An 18551-nucleotide genomic window follows, 5' to 3' on the forward strand; every position below is an offset into this window, starting at 1 on the left:
TGTCAACTTGTCAATAACCAAATCCAGCTAATTAAGTAATCCATGTATGAAGAACGGAATTCTGATCCTTGCTCATTTTTAGCGTAGTGGTGACTCATTACAAGTAACGTGAGTTACGTAATAATATTACTTTTCAAAGTAAAGTATTACTTTTAAAAATCAAGTAATAATATTTCAGTAACTTTTAAAAAAATGTAATTCAAGTTACTTTTTAGTTTAGATAATTTACTAAAAACCTAAATTGCTTAAATTTACTTAAATTGCTTAATTAAAATGAACACAGTCACGTTGAATCTTGCACACAATAAGATAATGCATGAAAAAAAAACTGTAAATTCTGAAAGAGATCAAGCCTCACCCAGGTAAGAAAAAGTAACAAAAAAGGAACTCGAAGGTAACGTAATTTATTTCTTACCATAAAATGTAACTAGTTTATTTTCTGGAGAGTAACTCAATATTGTAATGCATTACTTTCTAAAGTAACTTTCCCCAACACTGCTCATTTTGCTCATAATCTTCTTTGTTTTATGCCTGTGTTGACTATGAAACTTCATGTTATCATTGTATATGAGACATGATGCCCACCTTGAAGAATAAAGGGGAATTGCAGGTTTTGTGTATGCATTACGTATCTGGGATCACTAGCCAATATGAGTATGTATGTTTAAAACATCTAGCACTCAATTTTGGGCATTTCCACCTACCCAACTTTAGATAGTAACAGTTCCTGACTTCAAGCTACAAACACAGCTACAAAGATACAAATGTATCATTGGAAAGGAGGCACTTTGAGCTTTACTGTGTTAAATTTTTAAAAATATAAACATAAAGTTTTACATTATGAAGTCATGAGGAAAAACAATTGTATTGTGTTTAATATTAGTTTTTCATATACAAACACAGGAAAACATTAATGTAATGTCTTAGAAAACTTGAATGCCAAGTATTTCATGAGTTTATATTTTAAATTTGATGAAGATAGCACACAAATTGATATTTCTGTAAAAGTTTTCCGAGGCTATGTCGATGTCCTTCTCTCCCTCACTGTCAGAGGCACTTTCTCAAAAATGATCTTCCCAAGTTGAAAGATTTACAGTTGCTGAATGATTTGATCTACATTCAAAGTTTATGTATCTTTGGAAAGAAGACACTCTGGGCACTCCATCATCTAGTTTATAATGCTCAAAATAAAAAATAAAATAAAAAAGTTATAGATGCTGAAGCACTGTAAAAACAATTGCATCGCACTAAACATTTGATTATTTCATAAACAAATATGTGAAATTTGTTCTGGAGCAATACAAATAAGTAATAGGTCATAAGTCACAGATCTCCTGAATATATGTTTTCAATTTGACACCAATATTATGCTAAATGAAATTTCTGGAATTATTTTTCTAAGACAATATCTTGTGCTTTTCTCCCTCTCCTTATTTGTGGAGAAGTCTGATGACCACACGTACTCACGTTTCACATACCACTAATTCTTATTTGTAAAATAATAAGCATAAACAAAGTATGAATGATTTATTTGAGCACAAGTAGTACATTGTGTGAAATAAGTCCAGTGCATATTGTTTTGCTCATCACTCACTGACAGAAAGTGCTTCATGGGAGTTTGCTGCTGCTTGAAATCCTCAGCAGAGATTCAGCTACATGACAAAAAAAAAACTGAATTAGGATTCTATTGTAAACAATTGTATTTCCCCCCTTGAGTAGCAAACACAATTTACTCTAAAGCCCATATACATATGATAATTTGTATACGGGCTTTAGTGTGTTTACAGATAGCTTAGCTTTTATAAAGATAGCTTACCAAACAGCAGCCATTCAGATAAATGGCAAACATACTGTATGATAATGCCAAACATTACTGAAAGATTATGGCTGGCGGAGAGACATTCACACTTTTAGGGACAAGCAGGCTAAACACAGAGAACACCTGAGATGTAAACAATGAGCCAATAAGAGTAAATACTCACTGTATTGATTTACATTCATACACTCATATGCTTTACATGTTTGTTTATTTAACTACTTTTTTCATTTATAACACTTCATTTTTCCATCTTGTTTAAATGCACACAATATGCACAATATGAACAGCAGCTACGCTAATTATTTTCTTTAATCTCCACCTGTGGGTACTCATCCAGAGGCCTCTAGAGACTATGCAGTGCCATTGATGCGATCCAAGACCTGTGAAGAGGCATGATCCAAAGATATCCATAATCATGGACCAGGCCGTATCCCGAGCTAATGTGGTGGTCATGGAGGAATGGAGTGCATGAGACACAGAGATTCCTGCAAGACCACATTGACAAATGATTCCCCACATTAATCTTGTGGTCCAGTCTGATCTCCCACCGGTGTCCTACCCACACCTGCAACTTCTCCATGATGGACGTCCAGCTTCTAAAGCCTCCGGTGCCTAGACTGAAGCTCCGCACAGGAAGTTTGGCCAGAAGAATAATGGTCATGCTCAACAAATCCTGGTTTCTCTCACAATTTATTTTCCTTCACTTCGTCAATTGGTGAAGTTTTTTTTTTTTTTTCTGTCTACTGGCTTGCTCGGATCTGGACTTGTGGAGCTGCGCTTCCGTGGATTTGCTCTTCAGTGTTTGGACTTTCAGCAGTGAAAATTAAACCACACTGAAGTGAACTAAACTGAACTTCAACTCTGAAATCTGGACTTTACTAGAACAATGTTAAGCTGCTTTGACACAAACTACAAAGTAAAAAGCGCTATATAAATAAACTTGAATTAAATTGAATATACCATGTGCTGTGTTTGTTCCTGTCATTTTTCTGATTGATACAATAATCTACCTTGCAACAACAGACGGATTCGCCGGACGTTTGTTATTAAAGGAAGGAGCAGCAAAGACTATGTGACTTCGTCAGGAGCTGTTACACAGTTTATATGGACCTGTTGCCTCTTCATCCAGATCCTACAGGTTTCTCCTTCCTACAGAACATGTACAGTTGAAGTCAGAATTATTAGCCCCCCTAAATTATTAGACCGCTTGTTTATTTTTTCCCCAATTTTTGTTTAAGGGAGAGAAGATTTTTTTCAACACATTTCTAAACATAATAATTTTAATAACTCACTTCTAATAACGGATTTATTTTATTTTTACCATGATGACTGTAAATAATATTTGACTAGATATTTTTTAAGACACTTCTACACAGCTTAAAGTGACATTTAAAGGCTTGACTAGGTTAATTAAGTTAACTAGGCAGGTTAGGGGAATTAGGCAAGTTATTGTATAACAGTGGTTTGTTCTGTAGATTATCGAGAAAAAATGTAGCTTAAAGGCGCTAATAATTTTGTCGATAAAATGGTTCATAAAAAATTTAAAACTGCTTTTATTCTTGCCGAAATAAAACAAATAAGACTTTCTCTAGAAGAAAAAATATTATCAGACATACTGTGAAAATGTCCTTGCTCTGTTAAACATCAATTGGAAAATATAGAAGGGGGCTAATAATTCTGACCTCAACTGTAAGTGTGATAAAAATTAATGTTTTGTTTTCTGTAGTTTGCAAAATATGTATTTAATTGTATTTTGTAACTTGTAATCACTCTGTGCGGCCTGTAACCACGTATCTGTTATATTATTTAGTGCTTGTAATGTATCTCTCAGGTTAAATCTTTAAGGCTATTTCACATATTGCAACCAAAACCATGTTGAAAGTGCAATGTCTGCCTCTTCCCTTATGAATTTAAATGTGTTTTGTGCAGTTTTCTTTTAAATAGTTCAATGTTGCCACTGTGTGGATTAATACTGAATGTGTGCCATCGTTATTACTTGGGATTAGGGTTAAGAGTAGAGTAATATGCTGGTGTTTAACTGCATTGGTTTAATGCACTCCTGCATTGGGCTCACACATATACTTTGTGATACTTCCTGACCATGGTGGCTATTTCTCTCCGTCTCGTGCTGACCACAGTCAATCAATCACAACAGACAGTCTCATCGGACCAATCAATGCAGGTTAGCATCATGCAAAGGAGGGGTTTAGGAACAAATGAATCACTGAACAAATCATATGGGAGTCATTGGGATAATTAGGTAAAAATAAATGCATAAGACAATGAAAGTGTTTTTTTCACTTTACGTGCAAATCAGCTGTTGTTGGAGACCCCCAAAACCAAAATATGACATTTATAATGCAAAACAGGGGCTCTTTAAACTGTGACTGCTCTCTTGGCTTTGGTGAAATATGGTATTTGTATTCAAAAGCTTGTGTACAAATTTGATGGCTTTTAAGTGACTTTGTGCCTGAACTGTTCATGATGGCTACACACTGTCTTTAAGAGGTAGTGTATTTACCAATCGGTGTGACTTTTGAAATGGCATTAACGTGTTGAGTAATTGACTAACAACACTACTTCTTTCAGCTCATGTGGGCACAGAAGCAAAACCTCACCTCAAACCTTACATGTTTTTTCTTCAGATGTATTGGCAACATATATGCTGGTTTCCTCGTTATTGAAGAGGGGTGGGTTTCCCAATAATGATGTGTCTTGGCACTTAAGAAGGTTTTGTACATGCAAGGTTTTGAACGTTCTTTGCAATTCCACATTTTTCTCAAAAAGGCAGACAACATAATCATGCAAAAACAGTTTCTACTGGCTACTTAGAATTTGTGGCCTATTTCCAAATTGCTGAAATATAAGTATACCTATATGAAGTCGTATATCTTGAATGTTTAAGACAATAATCATCATCTAACGTCTATTATCAATCACTATGAAGCATCTACATACAGACTGGGGCATAAAACGAATGTAAAAAAATGTAAAGTTTAAGAACAGATGGTTATCAATAAGAAATGCATGGATTATCCATATTGTTTTCCAGTTTTTCCAGTTAGTTCTTTCCATAGTTTGTTTTGTGCATGCCATGTACTGAGATCTAGCCTTTACTTGTAGCATAAGCTTAAACTTGTACCATAAACTGACCTCTTTCTCGGTTTACAGTTGTTCAGAATTATTAGCCCACCTTTGATTTTTTTTTTTTTTTTATATTTTCCAAATAATGTTTAACAGAGCAAGGACATTTTTTACAGTTTGTCTGATAATATTTTTTCTTCTGGAGAAAGTCTAATTTGCTTTATTTCGGCTAGAATAAAAAACGTTTTTAATTTTTTGATAAAACATTTTAAGGTCAAAATTATTAGCCCCTTTAAGCAATATGTTTTCAATAGTCTACAGAACAAACCATCGTTATACAATAACTTGCCTAATTACCCTAACCTGCCTAGTTAAACTAATTAACCTAGTTAAGCCTTTAATTATCAATTTAAGCTGAATACTAATTACTGAATACTAATTAATTAATTAATTAATTAATAAATTAATAAATTAAATTAACTTAATTAATTAATACTGGAAAAATATCTAGTAAAATAATATTTACTGTCATCATGGCAAAGATGAAATAAATCAGTTATTAGAGATGAGTTATTAAAACTATAGTGTTTAGAAATGTGTTGAAGAAACTTTCTCTCTGTTAAACAGAATTTATAGAATAAAATAAACAGGGCGGCTAATAATTTTGAGTGAAAAGTGTAAGTGAAAAGTAGTATTGTGAATGAGGCTGGATCATTCATTCAAAACCCTGTAAAACAAGTACCACATTTAGTGGCCTTTAATTGAGTTTGTGCCTGAAGAGTTCATGATGGCTGGAAACAAAAAGAGGTGTATTTTGTGAGAATTTCATTGAATTTCAGCCAATCAAATGGGTTTCCTCCACCCTTAAAAAAACAAAAGCTGTTGCTCAGGGTACAAAATTATTTAATTGTTGGTAAGAATATTGAAAATAAATGTTCTCAGTAATTGACTAACAACACTATTGCTTTCAGCTCATGTGGGTATAGAGGACGGCACTGAAGCAAAACCTCACTCCAGACCTTATATGGTTTCTCTTCAGATAAACAGCAAGCATATCTATGGTGGATTCCTCATTACTGAACAGTTTGTCTTGACTGATGCACATTGCTGGGCAAAGTAAGAGTTTTGTTTAGCGTGAATTGAGATGTTGAGCTAAACTCCTCTTTGATTGACACATCAGCTGCAGTAGAATCATACAGTGCATCATATGACAGTGATATACAATGTTTTTTTTTTTTTAACAGAGGTTTTGTCCTTACGGTTGTGGTTGGCGCCCATCATTTGAGTGAAAATGAAATTTACGACTCATTTGAAGTAGAATCCTACATCCCGCATCCAGACTATAATTCTAATACATTTGAGAATGACATCTTGCTTTTGAAGGTATCAACCTGTAATACTTTTATTGGTAACTCTTTATAATAACTACACATTATGAATCATTTATTAAGCATTAGCAAATAGTGAATTCATTATTTGTTAAGCATCAACTCTACATTAATAAACGTTAGCAGTTTATAACTGCAGCTACAAATGCTCTATTCTTGACTTATAAGCACCATATATTGTGCTTTATAATTGTACTTTCATACTTAGTTAATTATTTTTTTCATTACTAAATTAAGTATCGCATTATTTACAAACCAGTTGTGTTTAAGAGTAGTTGAGGGTTTTTAGGATCATTCAGAATGAGTTAGTAAATGATTAATAAACAATTGAAATCAATATTTATCTATCCTATTATTCTGGCATATACTAATAGTTATCTAATATGTTAATAAATGTTTTATTAACTCAACTTCATGCAGTTTTGTGACCTAATCTAAAGTGAGGACTATTTATGCGTTATAAATCCCTCATAAATGACAGATAAAGGCTCAGAATCAAATGAACAATTATCTTTGCAATCTTTCTAAAAAGTAAAATTACTGTAAAGTTTAAACACTGCTGAATAACAGGAGTGTCAAAATACGACATGCAACTGGATAAAACAACAACAATATAATACGATTTAATGTTTAAACACTTGAGTGATTATATTTTAGTTAAGGTTGAAAAGATTTATTTTTCATTTGAAGTACAGTTTTATTTGTGTGTCTTTAAATTAATAGGAATGAATAATGTAATTTGTTGTGCTTAGAATTTAACTGAGCCTTTATTTGTCATTTACAAGGGATTTCTAAAGCATAAATAGTCCTCACTTTAGATTAGGTCACAAAACTGCATAAAGTTGAGTTAATAAAGCATTTATTAACATATAGTAGCCATTATATATGCCTGAATAATAAGACATAAAAATGTTGATTTCAATTGTTTATTAATCATTTACTAACTCATTCTGAATGATCCTAAAACCCCCCAACAATTCTTAAATACAACCGGTTTGTAAATAATGCGATACTTAATTTAATAATGAAAAAAATCATTAACTAAGTATGAAAGTGCAATTATAAAGCACAATATATGTTGCTTATAAGTCAAGAATAGAGCATTTGTAGCTGCAGTTATAAACTGCTTACTAACATTTATTAATGTAGAGTTAATGCTTAACAGATAATGGATTTACTATTTGCTAATGCTTAATAAATGATTTATTTTGTGCAGTTATTATAAATTGTTACCCTTTTATTTTTTGGCATTCGGTGGTTCTGTTTTGAAACAAACAAAAATAGCAAAAACAGTCGCTAATAGTTTACAATATTGGTGCACTAATATCCATTAAAATACTTAACTAATGCACAGATAATCATGGGATAATGTATATTTAAAACTTTATCACTGCATTAACAACAAATGAGCATTCTATATGGTTCATACTTTAAATAATCTTTAAACTGTAATAGTTAAATGTGTCATAATGTATTAACTCCCTAATAGCATATAGTATTAACTAATAGTGTAAAAGTGGTGAAAACCGGTCATAACCATGTTTTTCAAATAACAGTTGTTTACTTGAATGATTTGCAAAAGTATCATGATGTTATGATTTTAATTGTTGAGCCACAGACAGGACACCAACTGACTACTTTCAGTATATAACAAAGTAGTTAACAGTTCTGTGCCTAAACAAGCAGTCTTCACATCATAATGGGTAGTGTTGGGGTACTCGAACTTGGACTCGGTTTTCATTGGACTCGGACTTGTCACGGACTTGGGGAAACTTTTACTCGGACTTGACTCGGACTTGGACATTTTGGACTCAGAAAATATCACGAGTCCAGTCGAGTCCACATCATTTACAACACAAATAAAGATATTAAAAATGAATAAATAACAGCATGAAACTATAACAAGAATTTAGCGATCTCTCTGGCTGCATGTCAGCTTTTATTTACGCCACCGCACCATACCAGCAGGCAGCAGCAGCACGTCATCACCCTAAACGTGTAACCAGAAATAGCAAAAATCACACAATGCGTGGCTAGGTTTAGGACAATAATGTCTTCAAAATCAGCAATTATTTGTCTTCTACCGAAATGTTAAAAGAAAACAAAGAAAGGTAAGAGCTTATTTACTTGAATTGTACATTCATATCGTAGGGATGATGTAACATCTTGGCGATATTGTTTTGTTGTTTATATTGGTGTCAATATATCCGCAAATAACTGTGAGATTCAAAGTTTCACGCTTTGGCTCTGAGCCAGAGAAATATTCGTTCAGCGCTTGATTTAGGCCAGGGCTTCTCAAATACGGACTCCGTAATATTCAAAGTTTTCCTGTGTGACTCTTATATTGACATCCCCGCAATCATCCCGATTCATTTTCCAATACTTCCCCCTTATGCTTAATCTTTCTATGAAAAGTGAAAGTACCGTCAACACAGCGATCTGAAATGCGATAGAACTGCAAGAACTGTTCAAGAGAATTGTGCTTTCGCTTTATTTTGGCTTGAAAGCACGTTAAAATGAATATAAAAATGTCTGCATTCACTTCCATTAAAGATGTGCGTCGATCACCACATTTCTGAATCAGTGTAGCCTATACATGCTGACTGACGGACGCGTTCTGTATAATAAACTCATCCCAGATCCCAGATCAGCTTCTGCTTTTGAGGGTAGGGTTAGGAGAGTATAAAGATTGTGTAAAATTACAGTAATTAAATGATGGAATAGCAAAAACGTTGTAATAATGTTGCTTGGAGTTGCATATTAAGTCAATATAAGCACAAATGAATTTAATGTAGAGTTATATTAAAATCCAGACAACATTCAGAATGGATAATCAGTGGACTAAGTCCACAAATTCAAGCAATAATTTAATCTTTTTAAAGATAAAATGAGGTTTGAATTTGAATTTGTGTAAAAATTAATATTCAGGTAATATTTTGATGAGAGACATTAGAGAGATTAGGGGTGCCTGTGTCCACAATGTGAGTCTTCTGTGTGAGAATAAACATTACTGATTGTGAGCAGCAGTATATATCTGCCATGTTGAATATGCAAAAGAGAATCTGATAATGACACATTTCTGATTCTATTTATATGTAGTCAATGACCGAGTGCAAGAATATGTGTATTGCACAATTAATCATCTCAAATGTTTCGTTTTAAAATGATTCAGAATTATGCATAGTTGTATGCTGATGTCATCATCACTGTCTTTTGAACAGAGGACCAGGACTGTCTATGACCTATATCCTCAAAAGCCCCCCACCCTCCATTTTTATATATATATATATATATATATATATATATATATATATATATATATATATATATATATATATATATATATATATATTATTATACAATTAATATTCTAAATAAATAACAGAAATTTGTCCTAAATGTAACTGGAACACAAAGACACAACAGGAGTGATGTATTAAGATAATTTGAGAAGTCTTTTGCAAGAATATTAATTTAATTCGACAATTCCATAAGATACAAAAACATATGTTTTATAGAATTATCTGTGGGCTGCAAGGTAGCGCAGTGAGTAGCACTGTCGGCTTACAGCAAGAAGGTTGCTGGTTCGAGCTACGGCTGGGTCAGTTGATGTTTCTGTGTGGAGTTTGCATGTTCTATTCGTGTTGGTGTGGGTTTTCTCCGGGAACTCCGGTTTTCCCCACAATCCAAAAACTATAGGTGAATTGATGAATTAAATTGGCCATAGCATATAAAGGGAAGGGCATCCGCTGTGTAAAACATGCTGTATAAGTTGGCGGTTCATTCCTCTGTGGCGACCCCTGATTAATAAAGGGACTAAGTCGAAAAGAAAAAAAATAAATGAATGAATGAGAATTATATGTTGTCTTTTTAGACCTGAATTGTGAACTGTTTTAGGCCTAATACCTGCCTGACTCTTCATCCTTCTTTTCTGCTTCATAGCATGTTTAGTTAAAATAAGATCATCATCATATTGTTTTAATTTTTGTTTTGTCCAGTTGCAAAACTTACACAGGTTTCACAATGCATAATCGCTGCATATTTTTTCGAAGTGTCCCAGAGTTGCAAAAACTTCTAAGTGTTTGGAATGTACACTTGCTTTATTAAAATGAAAGGATGTCCAAGACAAAGCTAATAAGTGTCTTATGAGTATATGTACACTAGCAGTGGAATTTACTGAAATTCACCTGAAATCTTGCCTAGGGCTCCAAATTGGTTAGGGCCGGGCCTAATCATGATCATGCTGGATAATCGCGAGCGCACGCCTGTTTTAACACACTGCAGCAAAGCAATAATTTAAATGGAAGAAGATGTCAGCCTCACTGAAAAGAATTGATGAAGAGAATAGACAGTTCAAAGTTGAATGAACAGATAAGTATGTGTTTATTTTGCCCTAAGCCAGCTCAAATCAGTAACCTTCTTGCTGTAAGGCCATTTTGCTACCCACTGCGCCACCGTGCTGCATCTTATGGATGTTTATTAAAAACAAGTTATGTAATATCAATTGTTTAATTTCTTTGCTTTGACCTTAATAAAAAAATTCAGATTTAGACCTTTTAATGTAGACATTGAGAACCCTTGTTTCAGGCTATCATTAACAGGTAGACCCAGATCAAGAGCCTAGAAATCTGCACTGGACTATTTTTTTCAGTCTGATTCCCACTGGGTTTTATTTTGCACCCAATCGCCCCGCTATTTATTCACTCTTTCTTTATTTAAAACAAAATTCTTCTGACTGTTAATTCCCTGTTAAGACAGCGGTGAAGCCGAATGGTCTCCCTTTGCTGAACCTTTTATGTTCTGTGCTGATCTGGGTCAGTTGGCATGAGTATGGTTTCATTTTCCACACTGGGGCTGATAACAGTTCTCTGTTATTTGATGTTTAATGTTAATAAAAATGCATTGTTGCCTTGGTAATGCAAGTGTAATTTAAACAAGAAATGTGAAAAAGTGGCATTAGAATAATGTCAAACGTGTGAGTCTTGTAAAATAATAAAAATTCAACATATATCCTCCTATTTTTATTTTAATTTGAAGCAAGCTAACAAAAAATACAAGTCATTTTGTAAAAATGTACAAAAAGTTTAAATTCTTCATTTAACAGTTTAATTGTTAATAGAAAAATATATTTGATTTATTATTATTGTTATTTTACATACGTGGTACCATGGCTCAATGCTTAGCACTGTTGCCGCACAGCAAGAAGGTCACTGGTTCGAGTCTCGACTGGGCCAGGAGTGTTTCTGTGTGGAGTTTGCATGTTCTCCGTGTGTTGGTGTGGGTTTCCTCCGGGTGCTTCGGTTTCCCTCACAGTCCAAACACATGCGCTATAGGGGAATTTAATTTACTAAAATGGCCGGGGTGTGTGAGTGTGAATGAGAGTGAATGGGTTGTGGCTGGAAGGGCATCCGCTGCGTAAAAAATATGCTGGACTAGTTGGCAGTTCGCTGTGGCAACCCCTGATAAATAAGGGATTAAGCCAAAAGAAAAAATAATAAATGAGTTTTAAGACTGTCTGGACTCGGCCGGACTCGACTCGGACTCGCATGTTAAGGACTCGGACTTAAGTCCGACTCGACCCCTTTTGGACTCGGACTCGGACTTGTACTCGACTGGTTAAGGACTTGGTCTCGACTTGGACTAGACAAAGGTGGACTCGACCCCAACTCTAATAATGGGTAACAATTCATTCTGTTAAGAAACCATTACCTAAGACTACTACCTCAATAAACTGCTAATTAGCTGCTTATTAATAGTTAGTAACTTAGATGTTGGGTTTATTTAGTTTTTTTTTTTGTTTTTTTGGTAGGATTAGGGATGTAGAATAAATCATACTTCATAAGTACTAATAAACAGTTAACATCTTTTACAGGCAGGTAATACGGATGTGGTTAAAAGTGTGAACTGTGACAGACTAAAGTGTTACCACACAATGATTCCTTTCCAAATCTTCAGCTAATAATTAACTAAAGCAGACAACTGGAAGTGTAAGTACATGATTTTGACTATGGTGGTATTATATAATATATGAATATATATCATCAGCTATAATAATAAATTTAAATAAGTACATTATAACTAATTTAAATTATAATTTATTGATTATATGGATCATACTGGATATTCATTTTTTGCTCATTAATTAATCATTAATAACTGGTTGAGCTCTCAAAGAGTTATACATGAACCTATGATTATACAGTATTATATACCGATACCGTAGCTAAGCATTATTTTGTATATTAGTATATATTATTGCGTTTATAAATCACAATTGTGTTTTGCATTACAGTTAAATAAAAAAGTCAGACTGAGCAACATTGTTGGACTGATATCATTACCAAAGGATGGAGAAGATGTTGAAGCAAATACTCTCTGTAGTGTTGCTGGTTGGGGGGATCTGTGGGGAAAAGGCCCAGAGACTGATCGTCTAAGAGAGGCAGAGACAGTTATAGTGAATAATGCAGAGTGTGAACGCAGATGGGGATCTGATTATGTGGTCTCAAAGATGATCTGTGTTTATGGTCATGGTGGATCCTGCAAAGTATGTATGATATTGTAGATGATTCAGAATTTGTTAATGTTTAAACTAATTTCACTAGTGACGTGTTGATCTGTGTTTTTAACAGGGGGATTCAGGAGGTCCTTTGGTTTGTGGAGACACCGTTATTGGTATCACTTCTTTCGGTGACCAGTATCTCTGTAATTCACGTTTGTTTCCTAATGTGTATACTAGGATTTCAGCATATCTTCCTTGGATCCAGAAATATTTAGTTATTTCATAAAAAAAGGAAAAAATATTTTTCTCGAATTGCTCTATAAATCTTTCAATAAAAAATATCAAATGCCAAGCATCAATTAGTTGTATTGTCTTCATTGTCACAGCCATTCAATATGAAATAAATATAATTAAAACATTATGAGGTTTTAAATCTATTGGTCAAACATTTTTTCAGACTAGCGAAAAATAAGTGGCATAAAATATTTTACAATAGTGCGCTTCAATTCAATGGTTGTTTTATATTTTTCATTGTGTTTTTTAAGAGCTTACTGCATGCATTTTGAAATTTAAAAGGTTTTATTTGAGCAAATGACTTTAGCCTCATTGTCATGGTGCAGTTTGCAAATAAGATCAGCATCTGGCTAATAAATCTCTAAAAAATCTATTTAAAATCAGTATTTTGATTGGTGACAACTTATCATCCAAATCCACCCTCATTTTGCTGGTGGTTTTCTTGTGTTTTTAGCCTCTGGTAATTAAATATATATATATATATATATATATATATATATATATATATATATATATATATATATATATATATATATATATATATATATATTAAGGGTGGAGCCGAATACGGTATTCGGAAAGGCACGAATAGCGTGTTTTTACGAATACTTATTTCGAACAAATACTTGAAAAATTATTTGTATTCAGGAGCAAGAAAAGCATATCAAAAAGCAGCGTTTCCTCCTGAGACCACAGTGCGTGAGTGAGAGAGAGAGAGAGAGAGAGAGAGAGAGAGAGAGAGACGGAGGGCGGGGCGGAGGTAAAAGGTCTCTGGCACACGCTTCTCCACAGCAGCAGACAGAGAAGGCTCGGCTGAGCGAAAAAAAATACTTCTCTGCATCACTATTTTGTACCTTAATTGGGTTCCAGATGCAGTTTTTTAAACTTGTAGCGGAGTTTGTTCGGGATTTTCCATTACGCTGCATTTCTGAAGTTTGCAATCGGGTGCTCTCTGTTTACGTAACGTTAGCTCTGTTAGCGCGGTAATTTAGACAATAGACTGTTGACAGAGTAACGTTAACGTTCGTTTATAAAGGTTAAAACGATGCTTTTGCAGTTGTGTCGAATAGTATGCACTTATGGGAGTTATATGGTACGTCTAAATAACTGTCTTTTGCAGACAGCAAGATATATGCTATAGGCTAGTTAACCTTAGCATAGCTTCCCGTCACTTTTTATTAACTTGAAACTCCTCAAATACATTTGGGCACCATGAAAAAGAGTGAGAGTGCTGCTGAGCCATTTCTTAGTCCTCCACCAGTAAAAAAAAATAAAACTTCATGTTCTTTGTGGAAGCATTTTACAGTCAGTGGTGCTGCAGATAAAACAAAGTGATACTATATAATGTGTGCAAAAGTGAAATCAGCAGAGGCAGAGATATTAAACATCTGTCAACATCTTCTATGCATAATCATTCATTTTCTTTTCGGCTTAGTCCCTTTATCAATCTGGGGTTGCCACGGTGGAATGAACCACCAATTTATCCAGCATATGTTTTACGCAGTGGCTGCCCTTCCAGCTGATACCCAGCACTAGGAAACATCCATACACTCTCTTTCGCACACATATAATAGGGACAATTTAGCTTACCCAATTCACCTATATTGCATGTGTTTGGACTGTGGGGGAAACCGGAGCACCCGGAGGAAACCCACGCCAACATGGGTAGAACCCAGTCGAGGCTCGAACCAGCAACCTTCTTGCTGTGAGGCGACAGTACTACTCACTGTGCCACCGCGCAACCTTCTATGTAATGTATTATCACATGCACTAAAAGCATCCTCTCCTGATACTGTCTGTAAACCCCACACAAGCATCAATCCCCTCAATCAGCACAGCTATGTTCTGCTAAATCCTCCACAAGCACCAAACCATCAACACAGCCACATTCTGCCAGATGACAATAGCAGGGCTGTATCTTTTAGTATTATATAGAATACTTTTGTTCTGCCAGATCTCCCAGGCAGGGTTTTATTTAGATTTATTTAGTTAATTTTAGTTTTTGGAATTCTGTGCATTGGAAAAAAGTTCTTTTAGAAGAAGAACAGTTTTTTTAAATATTATTTGTTTTTATTCTGTCTATTCAGTGTCCTTCAACAAGAACGGTGGTGGTGGGGTTCATAATATTCACAATGGTATTTTATTAGTTGTTGGTTTAACCATAGATGAGATAATGGCTTCTATGTTATTTTCTTTTTAATGACATTTCTTGTCACATGTTCAAAAACAACAACCAATATTGCATGTCTATAATTTATATAATGGGTATAATTAAACAATACTTTCACTATAACGTAAATTAGAAGTGTAATAGAAAACATATATATTTTTGCGCCATTTTGAATTTTACTCGAATACAAATACAAATACAAATACTTTTCCCCCTCAACAAATACAAATACAAATACAAATACCGGCTGCTCCGCACATCCCTAATATATATATATATATATATATATATATATATATATATATATATATATATATATATATATATATATATATATATAATTAATGTATGAGACATTGAAGCAACCTTAAAAATAGGGGTGAATTACGCTAAACTCCATAGATTTCAAACTTTTCATTAAGAAAAACAAAACGTACACTGTTACATACCTCAGGTCACTAGCCACTCAATGGACTTTTTAGAAATTTGTTAATAGCATTAAGGATGAGGTCATTGTGCTGGGTTAATATGCCAGAGTAATTGGCTATTTATTCCGCTGTGACGACCCCTCATGAATGAGGTACTAAGCCAAAGTAAAGTGAGTAAGTAGATCAAACAAACTTGGCAGATATGCTAGATAAATATAAACCAAAAAGAGCTTTCAGATTACAAGGTTAAAGCCAGTTAATAACAAATATCATTCCTTTAAAGAGCCCCTATTATACATTCCAATTGTCATATTTTGGTTTTGAGGGTCTCCAACGACAGGCTGATATGCATGCAAGGTGGAAAAACACTTTAATTGTCTTATTGTGCATTTATTTTTTACTAATTATCCCAATGTCTCGCATATGATTTGTTCAGCGAATCATGTGTTCCCAAACCCCTCCTTAGCATTATGCTAATCTGCGCTGATTAATCCACTGAGCCAGTCTATTGTGATTTTACGACTTCGTTCAGTGTGAGACAGAGAGAATCGCCCACCATGGCTTATCAACAAGTAGTCAGAGTGCAGAGTATATGTGTGAGTCCAATGGATGAGTGCACTTAAGCAATACAGTTGAACAGCAGCAAATTGCTCTTTTCAAAACATGGCAAAAAAGCTCAGCTATTTTGAAACTTGACTGCTGCATGTGTGTAGGAACAGCTGATGGTGGCCATAACAATGACAAAGGGCAGAGGATTGCGAGCTCACAAACACATTTAAATCCATAAAGAAAGTGGCATGCTCTGCGTTTTCAACATGGCTTTAGACGCGATATGTGAATATAAAGAGTTAACCAGATACAGTCCAAGCCGCATGAAGCAATTACAAGTGACAAAACACAATTAAATACATGTTTTGCAAGCAACCAATTTAACCACACTTACACTGGTGAAATGAAGGAAGAAACTGATCCATGAACTGTTTATTAAAGTTTCTGTTAAGCTCTGACAAAGTCCCATACATCAATAGCCTTTTCTGATCCTTACTTTAACAAACAGCCGGCAAATACCCCATTGCAGGGTAGACTATTGCATTAACCACCAAAACGTTCACACATTAGCCTAATGTTCAAACACCTTCAGTCTTAATCAATCCCACACACACCCGCTCTCTGCTAGTGTTTGAAGGGAAAGGAGTGTTCAAGTTTGACCGGATCCGGCACTTCATATTTGGTATTGTCAAGTTCCTTTAAGGCAAGTCATTTCACTCAGCAGCCATCTTTAAAATGCTTCTCAGGCAGTATACTCGGGCATTCTGTCTAAATTAGGGAAATCAAATTCTTCAAAACTACTTGCCAAGCTTACATTTCCAAGATTACATTTCATATTACAAATAACAACAATTGTCTATTTAGTTTCACTTTTGAATGTTTGTATTACACATACTGCAGAATCTGCAGAAAATCACATTTGGTCCAATCCCCTCCTCTGGAGAATTGTCATTCGATAGTAATCGCTGAATGGGTACTGTACTAGAAAGAGGGCTTTAAGCACCATATAGCGATCGCTAATTGGCTCCTGTACTAAGGCATGCCTTAATTCGCCATATTGACAGTTACACTTTTCCCCAGTCAAAAGGACACGTCTTGTGTATTCTAGAGTCTTTGGCATTGTTTCGTGTCAATGTCGATGCGAACAGGAAAAAAAATCTGAAAGAACAACGAATCATTTGATTGACTCTGAGTCAAATCTTTTATTTAAAAAAATTGTAATGTAAGCAAAATGTACAAAATGGCATAGGCTATTGTTAAGCAATAATTTTATATAAATAGCCAAGTTTTACAAAATAAAAGCAAATTAAATTGTTTATTTGGCTCATTACTAGTAGCTGAATGGTTGCCAAGTAACAGCCACATGTATATGTTTGTAGAGTCATTTTGCTTGTACACTGTTAGACCTTACCAGGCTTTTTTACAGTAGAACACTGGCAACACTGTTGCCAGCTACTCACTGTAAAAGTTTGGTTACAGTAAGTAACTGGCAACAGTGTTGCCAGTTAATTACTGAAACTGAACCATTACAGTGAGTGGCTGGCAACAGTGTTGCCAGTTGTTTACTGTAACCGTACCATTGCAGTGAGTAGCTGGCAACAGTGTTGCCAGTTAATTACTGTAATAGAGCAGTAGTGGTAACTAACTGGAAACTGTGTACAGTTAATTACTGTACTGTAGTGTTACAACTCACAGCATTATACTGCATACACAATAGTATGTCAAGGTGTTACTAAAATTAATTAGTATTCTTACCTGTTATTAATTCTTTAAATTAATTAAGTTGTAAATTCTGACAAATTTATTTTATTGTTTTGGCAGCAAACAAATATAAAACAGAAAATGTATAACAAAATTAAGAAATCAGCAGACAAATATCATCTTACATATTACTGAGAGCCACAGGTCTGCACAGCAAGGCTGCAGTCAAATTAACGTTTAAGCATGCAAAATTCTGTCACATGGCTCTGCGAAAAGGAGTGGGATTAAACAAAATATTTAGAGATTGAAAAAGCAAGCAACTGGTCCATAATTTTTGTTTAGAGAGGTCATGGTTTGATCTTTGATTTGTCTCAAGCAATCACATGATGTGATTTCGCAGTTCAGAGTTCTCCAAACTTGAACTTTCCAATGCTGCAAACTGTAAAATTTGTCGCATGAGCATGCATTCCAGGTCTGCAGCATTCACATGCATATGAATGGAAGTCTATAGGGAGAAAAGTTCAGTGTGACCGGGACTTTAAGCTGTAACTCTAATTAAACACACCTGATAAAACTAATTAAGGCTCGTTAGAAATCTACAGGTAATGTTGAAGCAGGG

General features: G+C 34.5%; 1 protein-coding gene and 1 long non-coding RNA gene across 2 annotated transcripts in view; one reads left to right on the forward strand and one right to left on the reverse strand.

Annotated features, from left to right (window-relative positions):
- The window catches only part of LOC147831556 (uncharacterized), a 95404-nt gene that overhangs the window by 8840 nt on the left and 68013 nt on the right, over positions 1 to 18551 (reverse strand). The window lies entirely within an intron of this gene.
- On the forward strand, positions 5817 to 13149 carry si:dkey-21e2.8 (the record flags this gene model as incomplete). Its single annotated transcript, XM_087304247.1, is given in 4 exon segments — positions 5817 to 6019; positions 6148 to 6286; positions 12584 to 12835; positions 12921 to 13149. Coding segments are annotated over 4 exon segments (750 nt in total), but the record flags the coding sequence as incomplete, so codon positions are not given.

The sequence above is a fragment of the Danio rerio genome, chromosome 22 (assembly GCF_052040795.2).
Source record: "Danio rerio strain M-AB ecotype USA chromosome 22, GRCz13ab, whole genome shotgun sequence".
In the NCBI taxonomy this organism is placed as follows: domain Eukaryota; kingdom Metazoa; phylum Chordata; class Actinopteri; order Cypriniformes; family Danionidae; genus Danio; species Danio rerio.